Raw genomic sequence first — 9,962 nt, 5'->3', positions numbered from 1 at the left:
GTAAAAATTTGTTATGTATATTTTACACAATAAAGAAAAAAGAAACTCCAAATGTTCTTTAATAAATGCCTTAAGCGGCCGGGTGCGGTGGCTCACCCGGCCTGTAATCCCAGCACTCTGGGAGGCCGAGGCAGGCAGATCATCTGAGGTCAAGAGTTCAATAAATGCCTTAATGCATCTTACAACTGTATTGGGAAGAGAAGAAGAAATCAGCAATGAGGGAGTGAAGCAGAGGCCTGGGAATCATGATGTGGACAGAAAGAAGGGACAATCAGGAGCCTCTCCTGCACCTGCTGCAGTCCCAGGCCCGTGTTCCAGGGTTCTTCAAGGCAGAAAGCCCCAGTGCCTCACCCCAGGAGGGGGCTTTTCTCTCATATCCCAGCCCCTTGGGAGACTTTTTCTTCTCACTCCCTGGGCTGGGAGTCAAGAAGACCTCAGTAGGAGTCCAGCCTCTGCAGCCTTGCTGCGTGTCTGACAACAGAACCCTTTCCCTTTCTGGGCTTCAGGGTCACCGACATGTACCACAAGGAGGATTCCCAACCTCTCTTCTTGCCCAAACACTGCATGATTCTCTCAGCGTTGATATAGCTCGTCCAGTTCACCCTGCCTAGATTCTAGCAGGAACTATGGTGCCCTGAAGGTCAAGCCCATGGTGATCTCCTTGGTCAGCCCCAGAAGGGACCCTGGGCTCTCCTTCTGCTCTTCCTGCTGTCCCTTCATGGGGCTGGGAAAACCTAGGACCCGCTTCTCCCACCCTGAGGCCCCTACTGTGTACCAGGCCCGGGTAAGGTACCAGTCACATACTCGCACTTAGGCCTCACAGTTCATCCCATTTTATGCACAAGGCGACTCAAAGACTGAGTCTGGCCCAGAGAAGGCCTGCAGGAGCTCCGAGCCCCGCCTGGGCGCCGGGAGCAGGGGCGGGGTCGTCCGGGACCCTTTCCCGGAAGGGAGGCCGCAGGGGCCTGCGGGGCGGGGCCTGCGGCGCGTCCCGGAACCAGAGACGGGGCGGCGCTCGAGTTCCTGCGCGGGACTGCCAAGGCACGACCACAGGCCGGAAGGCTGCCAGGCCCAGTGGGCAAGCGAAGAAATGAACCACCGCAACGCGGGCGCTTCGGGGCGGGGCCGAGTGCGAACCTGAGCCCCAAATCCCGACCCAGGCAGGGGCGGGGCCCGGAGCGGGGCCTTGGAGGCCCAGCCCGCGCGGTGACGTCCCCGCGTGGCGTCACGGCACCGACTGACGGCCACCCACCATGGCCGCAGACCAGCGCCCGAAGGCCGACACCCTGGCCCTCAGGCAACGGCTCATCAGGTACCCGGGCGGGGGGCGGGCGGCGGGCGGCGGGGGGCGCGGGGCTGCGCGGAGAGGCACGCGCACGCACGACGCACGCACGCACGACGCACGCGCCTCCGGCTAGGAAGCCGCTGCTACCCATCCCGTCCGGCCACTGCCCCGGCCCCGCTGGAGCTTCTAGGGCCCGAAGCGGGCGGCGCCGTTGGGCAGTCCCGGCGGGTGGTCTCCGGGGCCGCCTCCCCGACAGCGCCTTCTCCAGGCCGCCCAGTTCAGGAGACGGCCCCGCCCTCACCGCTGTTCGGCTGTGTCAGCCTCGCTTGGCAGCCTTTACCCCGGAGAAGACCTTCACCCTGGCGCCTGAGAGGACCTCACCCAGGGCGGCCCGTCAGCAGCACCTGGGCCTGGCTCGAGAGTGACCTGGGAGGGGGCTGAAAGGACAGACAAGGGAGAGTCGGGGGAGTCGGTTCACAGGCAGCACACTTGGCCTGTGAGGGGGCCCTCGGTGGGACGGTGGGTGAGGTAGCCTCCCACTGGAGCTTAGGGCTGGCACCCAGCGAGGGGCAGCAGGACCACGTGGCTGGCAAGGAGCTGTTTAGGGCTGAGAGCCAGGCACCTAATGTTGGTGCCCTGTCCCATCCCATCGAGGACACGCGGCCTTATGGAGTCCCCGTGGGACGGGGCAGCCACCTTTTCTCAGGATCCAGGAGACTGACGTGGCCACATGCAGAAATGAGCAAGGAGGCCACAGAGGCTTAAAATGCTTTAAGAAACAATTCTAAGTTTCAGCAACTTGTTACCCCATCTGCTTCCTCCTTTGCAACCACCTGTGGAGTGGAGAGACAAGGCAGGGAAGCAGCACCTTGCCCTTCAAGCTTTCATTTCCACCCCCCCAGAAACTAGGAAGGGGTGGGCGGGGGTCTGTGATGAGTAGACTTCACCCTTTCGGTCTTCAGACATGGCTGTCCACTCCTTGCCTGTCCCCACAGCTCTTCCTGCAGACTCTTTTTTCCCGAGGATCCTGTTAAGATTGTCCGGGCCCAAGGGCAGTACATGTACGATGAACAGGGGGCAGAATACATCGATTGCATCAGCAATGTGGCGCACGGTCAGTATCACACCTCAGGCTGGCAGGGCAGGAGAGGAAGGCAGTGCTGTGAACCTGGTCCCAAGGTGACCTGAGATTGCCGAGAGGTGTGGAGAACCTGGGTGGAGTTGAGGCACTGTCAGTATGCAGAGGAGGCTCAGCCTTTGCAATGTAGCTGTGGAATTCTGCAATCTGGAGCTGTGCTAAACCAGGCAGGGGTCAGCAATCTAGGTCTGTGAGACTAGTTCCACTTGGGACTGATGATTAGCTCACAAAGTGGCAGATGGCCCAGCTGTGACCAGCAACGTAGCACAGTGCTGGCCAAGTGCTGGGGTCATGGTAGTGCTTCAGCCCCATTGGCCATCTCAGGTGCTAGGCAAGGGAGCTGAAGTAGGAATTCAGTCATCTTGATGAGGCTGCCAGAGCTGATGGAAAGAAAGGGAGTCTGAGACTCAGCAGGCACATGGAAGATGAATAAAGTTGAGGTTAAAAAAAAAAAAAAAGCAGAGACTCTAGTCTTAGACTGCTTGGGCTCGAATCCCTGTCCCCTACTTACTAACTTGTGGTCTCGGGCAAGTTACTTCATTCTCAGTGCCTCAGTTTGCTTATCTGTGAAAGACATAATGATACCAGGTACCCACTTTAAGGTGTTTGGAGAATTAAGTGTGTTAATTTATGTAGCTTGCTCTGAATGTGCCTGGCACAGGGTGAGCTCTCAGTACATATTCACTGTTATTATCCTTGGCCTTTGACAATCAAGATTACCACCAGCCCCCTTGGCTGGTGAAGTGAAACCAGTTGACAGTCACCCCCCACCCCACTTTTGTCATACAAGCCTCAAAAGGCCTTCCAGCCTGGGCAACATAATGAGACCTTGTCTCTACCAAAAAAAACTTAAAAATTAGCCAGGCATGGTGACTGGTGTCTATAGCCCCACCTGCTCAGGAGGCTGAGGTGGGAGGACCACTTGAGCCCAGGAGTGTGAGGATGCAGTGAATGCCATGATCACACCACTACACTCCAGCCTGGGTGACAGAGTAAGGCCCTGTTAAAAAAAAAAAAAAAAAAAAAAAAAAAAAAAGGCCTCCTTAAAGACATGGGCTTTCTAGACAGGGTTCTTCTGCTGAAGAGGCTTTCCTTCTGCCAGAATCTCAGGAACTCCTGGATCTGCCTTTCCAGAACCAGCTTCTCTCTCCCTGCTCTGCCTTCAGACTGCCCTCTTTCTACCTCTCCCTCTAGAACTACATCTCTTCTGGCTGGGTTTATAGCTTGGGGCTGGGGGAGGCCCAGTGGGACTGGCTGAGTGGAGCCAGCCGTGTGATGGAGGCGGCCCTCTTCCAGTTGGGCACTGCCACCCTCTCGTGGTCCGAGCAGCACATGAACAGAACCAGGTGCTCAACACCAACAGCCGGTACCTGCATGACAACATCGTGGACTATGCGCAGAGGCTGTCAGAGACCCTGCCGGAGCAGCTCTGTGTGTTCTATTTCCTGAATTCTGGGTAAGTGGACTGTGGCCAGCCCCCGGGAAGAGGGTGAGACGGTAACAAAGACAGTCACTCACATGGGCCCAGTGTAGTGTAGCTGACCGAGTGTGGACTTGGAGAGGCAGCCCCCACTGCACCAGGCTCCTGAGATTCCCGGCTGTAGGCCCTGATGCTTTCTCTGTTGGATCCAGTTTCCTTGTCTCTTATTGAAGGATGTTATTACCTCCTTTCTAGGATCATTGCTGGGGCTTAGTGAGGTAATATGTTCCTTTATTTCTGCCTTATGGATACAGCCAAAATCCCTGCCTGGGGGTTGCTCAGTAAGGAAAATATCAAGTGATTCTTCAAAGAAATACAGAATTGCAAGGAGGGCTCTGGAGGAAGTGTACAGGGTATCATGAGGCCTAGAAAAAGTGAGGGGACCTGACCTGGGGGTTCAGGGAAACCTTCCCTGAGGAAGGGCTGTTAGCTAAGAGCTGACTAGGAGATAACTAGAAGAGGAGGAAGGAAGGGTGCTACCACTGCATCAGAAGTCTCGTCAAGGCTGGGCACGATGGCTCATGCCTGTAATCCCAACACTTCCGGAGATCGAGGTGGGCAGATCACCTGAGGTCAGGAGTTTGAGACCAGCCTGGCCAACAGGGCGAAACCCCATCTCTACTAAAAATACACAAAATTTAGGTGGGCGTGGTGGTGGGTGCCTGTAATCCCAACTACTCAGGAGGCTGGGGCAGGAGAATCGCTTGAACCGGGAGGCGGAGGTTGCACTGAGCCAAAATTGCACCACTGCACTCCAGTCTGCAGGACCGAGAGAGGCTCTATCTCAAAAAAAAAAAAAAAAAAAAAAATAGTCTCATCAAAACTCTTGTCAAGGTTGGTCACCACACAGAACTGCCTGTGGAAAGGCCCTACAGCAGGAAAGGATATGGTACCCAGCACACTTGAGGAACCGAAAGAAGTCCACGAAGGGAAAGCAGAGGCTGTGAGCTGTTGGCAGGCAAGCAGGGCGCATCACCTAGGGCCTTCTCCGCCAAGTGAGGAAGCTGTCTTTATCCTAAGAGCATTGGGAAACTATCGGAGGCTTTAATCAGGAAACGATATCTTACAGGGAACAGAGCGCAAGAGTGGACACTGTTAGGTGCCAGTTCAGTGGCCAGGTGAAAGGTCATGGTAGCTCACACTAGGATCGGCAGTGGAGACAAACAGGCAGGCGATTACAGTGTATCTGGGAGAGAACATTCCAACAAATCATAGGTGGTGGCGTTGAATTATAGTGATGATTATTGTGGCCACTCACACAGTACAGACATCTGCACCCCAGATAATTTCTAGGAAGTGGAATTCACCATCTTCATTTTACAGGTGGGGTAACAGCAGTTCAAAGAAAGAAACTTGAGCCCAGACATTTCCCATGTCAAGAGCTGGAGCCTCTGGAAAGAGCAGGGAGCTGGTGCTTCCTCAGTGGTGGTGGAGGAGGGGCAGTCTTATGCCACCAGCTTTATTCTGTGTGGATTCCAGTGACTTCCATGTTGCCAAATCCAAAGCAATCTCTTTGCTGCATTGTCTTACTCTGTCCCAGCAGTAATTGACAGTTACCACTCTCCGGAAGTGCTCTGTCCTCTTGCTTCCAGGGCGCTGTGCTCTCCTGTTTTCTACTAGCTTCTCTAGCCACTCCTTCCCTGTCTTCTTTGCTGATTCTTCCTCTGTTCCTTGGGGCTGATCCTGGGCCACTTTTCTCTCCGAGCCCTCTCCTCAGGTGATCTCTTCCATTCTCTTGGTATTACATAGAATCCATGTGTTGGTGACTCACAAATTTTTTTGAGCCCAGATATGTCCCATGTGTTCCAACTCGAGGTTCTAACTGCCCCTGTGACATCTGACAAACATCTCCAGCTTCATGTGTTCAAAAGGGCAAGGGTTGATTGGACCATGGTACTGTTCTCCCTCACCTGCCCAAGAAGGCTATCCCCACTCACCCCCACTCATCTTGCCTTGTAAAGGGCATCACCACCGATATCTGCTCCAGGCAGAAACCACACGCTCCCCAGTCCTGCATCAATCCTGCCTCCTCCATCTGCATGATGCCTCTTAACTCCCTCCACCTCTCCATCTCCATGGCCACCACCTGCTCTCACCTGGCGTCCTCCTCCTTGGTCTTCTCCTTCTACTTTTATTCTTGTCAACTCCATTAGACACAGCTAGAGGCCACCTCCTAAAATAGGAGCTGACTCATGTCCCTTTTCTCATTAAAACTCTTCGGTGGCTTCACGTGGCACTGAGAAGAAAACTCAGGCTCTTTCCCAGCCCTGTGCACATGTCCCCTGCATGTCTCCCCACTTCCTCTCCTACCCTGCCCTCCTTAGGCCCTGGCCTCCCTCATCTTCTCCTGGTTCCCGGAGCACACTGAGCTCTTTTCCTTCACAAGGCCTTGGTGCGTGCTGCTCCATCTGCCTGGAAACTTCTCCCTCAAGACTCAGTACCCGAGTCACCTCCCCATAGACGCTTCCCCTGACCCTCTGTGTTGGTCTGCTCTGGCTGTCATAAGAAAATACCAGAGACTGAGTGGCTTAAACAAAAGACATTTATTTTCTCACAGTCCTGGAGGCTGGAAGTCCAAGACCAAGGTGTTCGCAGGGTTGGTTTCTTCTAAGGCCTCTCTCCTTGGCTTGGAGATGGCCCTGGTTGGTCTTCTGAGTGCAGGTGTCCCTGGTGTCTCTTTGTGTGTCCAGATTTTCTCTTATAAGGACACTGGTTAGATTGGATGAGGGGCCCCCTGACGGCCTCATTTTAATGTAATCACCTCTCTTACCTCCACATCCGTTCACATATGGGCCATTCCGAGCTACTGGGGATTAGGGGTTCAACACATAAATAGGGGGTGGGGGGTGTGCAGCTCAGCCCATAAACATGCCCCCTCTGGCTCGCTCTCCCAGGGCATCCATCGCAGCATTTAGAAAAATGATCACTTTTTCGTTTTTGGCTTTGTGGTGGCGTGTGTGTGTGTGTATTTGTATATACACACATATATATATAAATACACAGACACACATATATACAAACACACGCATTCATTTTCGTCCACAGTTCCTGGCTCATAACTCCCACAGCCCTTGTTACACTCTTTTGTTACAACATTGGGTGTGTCAGGCCTCAGGAGACAATCACTCTAACCTCCTGCCCTTCCTTTTACCTGCCCAAGACAGGACTCTAATCTTCCCCACCTTTCTGATGGTGGGTCATAAAACTCATTCCAGAGAGGGTCCCACCCCATATCCTGCTAGAAGGAATACTGCTGTCATGAAGCTTCCATAAAAACCAAGGGGACTGGATTCAGAGAGCTTCCAGATAACTGAACATACAGAGGTTCTAGAAGGGTGGTGCGCCCAGGGAGGGCACAGGAAGCTCCATGCCCTTCCTTCATACCTCACCCTATGCATCTCTTTATCTGTATCTTTTGTAATATCCTTTATAATAAACCAGCAAATGTATTTCCCTTAGTTTTGTGAGCCACTCCAGCAAATTGAACCTACAGAGGGAATTGTGGGAACCTCAACTTGAAGTTCCAAAGGTCGGCCGGGCGCGGTGGTTCACGCCTGTAATCCCAGCACTTTGGGAGGCCGAGGCAGGTGGATCAGGAGTTTGAGACCAGCCTAGCCAACATGGTGAAACCCTGTCTCTACTAAAAATACAAAAAATTAGCTGGGCGTCGTGGTGGGCGCCTGTAATCCCAGCTACTTGGGAGGCTGAAGCAGGAGAATTGCTTGAGCCTGAGAGGCAGAGGCTGCAGTGAGCCGAGATTGCGCCACTGCACTCCAGCCCGGGCAACAGAGCGAGACTGTCTCAAAAAAAAAAAGAAGTTCCAAAGGTGGCCAGCATGGTGGCTCATGCCTATAATTCCAATACTTTGAGGCTGAGGTGGGAGGAATGCTTGAGCCCCCAGTTTGGGCAATATAGTGAGACCCCATCTCTGCAAAAAAAGAAGTTCCAGAGGCCCAGACTTGCTACTGGTGCCCAGGGGGCTGTGGGGCAGCTTGGGCATTGAGCCCTCATGCTGTGGGATCTGATGCTGTCTCTAGGTAGATAGTGTTGGAATTGAATTGGAGGACACCCAGCTGGTGTCCGTGGCAGAACTGATTGCTTGCCTGCTGGTGGGGAGACATCCTTACATATTTTTTGGAGTCACAGAAGTCTTCTGTGTTGATTGTTGTAGTGTGATAGCAGAGGAAAAACAATGGCTTGAGTTTTTTCCAAACAACTTTCATGACACATATGAGAATGTAAATTCCAGAAGGGCCAAGGCCATGTCTGTTTTACCTACTCTTTTTCCCCCAGCTTCTAGTACAGAGGAGGCATTTGATATATACCAAACAAACAAGCAAGTGACTGACTAGTTGATGTCCTGAGAATCTTCTTGCTGCTGGAAGGGTCCTCCTGCCCTCAGCATTTCTCTCTGGGAAGCTCTTAGACTACTCTCTCAGTCATGCCCACCTTTTCGGTCATAGGTCAGAAGCCAATGACCTGGCCCTGAGGCTGGCTCGCCACTACACGGGACACCAGGACGTGGTGGTATTAGATCAGTAAGTGCAACTCACAGCCCTACCGTTCCCAGAAGCCTGGCCCATAGGCTTCTTGGTGATCCGTGAGACTGACTCTGGGTGCCTTAGGCAGGGAGGATAAGGGGCCTGGGCTACTGAAGACAAGCGTGGCAGGCAGAGGACCAGGCCTGAGACCTCCCAGAGGCTCTGTCACCCTGGGCCACCATTCTGGGAAGGCAGCTCTGGGGAGCAGAGTGCACTTTGTAAGAGACTCAAAGGTGGTCCCACAACATTGTACATGTTCAAACTACCCCAGCAGTAGCTCCCATGAATTGAGTATGTGATGTGCACAAAGCCGAGGCTGACAATATCAACACATTTAAGATTCATTATAAACCAGAAGGAGGAACTCCCACCCCATTTCACAGCAGAGAAAACAACCGAGAGAGATTAAATGATGAGGTGCTGTCACATAGCCAGTCAGCAGTCTTGCAAGAAGTGTTGCTGACTCCAAAGTTTGTGCTCTTTCCCAGCCCAAGAACTTGGGGGCTCTGTCAGGAAAGTTGGCCTCCCCTGTGTGTCTTCAGGGGTGGGGAGACGATGGTCAGACTGGGCCAGGGAGTAGGTGCTGCCCGGACCCGAGCCTACCCTCCCTTCTCCTCCCCAGTGCGTATCACGGCCACCTGAGCTCCCTGATTGACATCAGTCCCTACAAGTTCCGCAACCTGGATGGCCAGAAGGAGTGGGTCCACGTGGTATGCACTGCCCAACTCAACAACAGGTCGGTGCCTGTCCCCAAGCCCGGATAACATGGCGCTGTCACTCCCCACAGGCACCTCTCCCAGACACCTACCGGGGCCCCTACCGGGAGGACCACCCCAACCCAGCTATGGCCTATGCCAACGAGGTGAAACGTGTGGTCAGCAGTGCACAGGAGAAGGGCAGGAAGGTAACCATGTCTGCGCCTGTCCAATCCAGCCAACAGTGAATGTTACCTCCATTGTCACCACCACTGTGCTAGATGCTGGGAACCCAGAGAGAAAACCAAACGAGGCCCCGCCCTCCAGGAATCCGGGATAGGGGCAGTTTGGGCTCAGCAGAGAGTCCGAGTGCACGGCCTAGCATGGGCGTGGTAGCCAGCCAGAGCCTGAGCAGGCCTTGGGAGGTACCAAGTGGGGTCCTTGGAGGGGGTGCTCTCTGGCACAGTGGGGGTCAGCCACTCCAGGTGGGGTGGGGAGTAGCAGAGGAAGGGCATCCCACTGGGTGGCTGAGGAACCATGTGAATGTGTGGCCAGGAGCTGATCCTGGAGAGGCAGGCAGGGTCCACATGCCAGAGGGCACCAGAACTATGCTGGGCAGCTGCAGTTCTGCCCTGGAGGCCCCCGGGAACCACCAGAGTCTTAAGCAGGAGAGCGCTAAGAGCTGGGGCCGGGGCTGCTCTCTGACTTCAGGGCTCTGTGGAGGATAGATTTGAATGGGGCAGCTTGAGGTCAGGTGACCATGAAGTGGCCAGTAGGCCCCAAGTGAGCTGTGGGGAGGCTTGACAGGGGCAGTATGGTGGAG

The 9,962-nt window shown here is 54.2% G+C and overlaps 1 protein-coding gene across 15 annotated transcripts in view; it reads left to right on the top strand.

Moving 5' to 3' along the window:
• Positions 1-972: 972 nt before the first annotated feature.
• PHYKPL (5-phosphohydroxy-L-lysine phospho-lyase) overlaps positions 973-9,962 on the top strand; it is a 25,053-nt gene continuing 16,063 nt past the window's right edge. For 5 of the 15 annotated variants that reach the window (XR_008679628.2, XM_055386424.2, XM_055386418.2 and 2 more), the window contains exons 1-6: positions 994-1,312; positions 2,281-2,399; positions 3,720-3,879; positions 8,367-8,441; positions 9,067-9,154; positions 9,232-9,348. Coding sequence is in view for 13 of the 15 variants with exons in the window: in XM_055386424.2 (XP_055242399.2) it covers positions 1,254-1,312; positions 2,281-2,399; positions 3,720-3,879; positions 8,367-8,441; positions 9,067-9,154; positions 9,232-9,348 (618 nt within the window). In the remaining 2 variants the exon portion in view is untranslated. The other 10 variants (XM_063707026.1, XM_055386425.2, XM_031006559.3 and 7 more) reach the window with 9 other exon arrangements.

The sequence above is a fragment of the Gorilla gorilla genome, chromosome 4 (genome assembly GCF_029281585.2).
Source record: "Gorilla gorilla gorilla isolate KB3781 chromosome 4, NHGRI_mGorGor1-v2.1_pri, whole genome shotgun sequence".
NCBI classification, from domain to species: Eukaryota; Metazoa; Chordata; class Mammalia; order Primates; family Hominidae; genus Gorilla; species Gorilla gorilla.
This window is presented reverse-complemented; position numbering and strand designations above follow the sequence as displayed.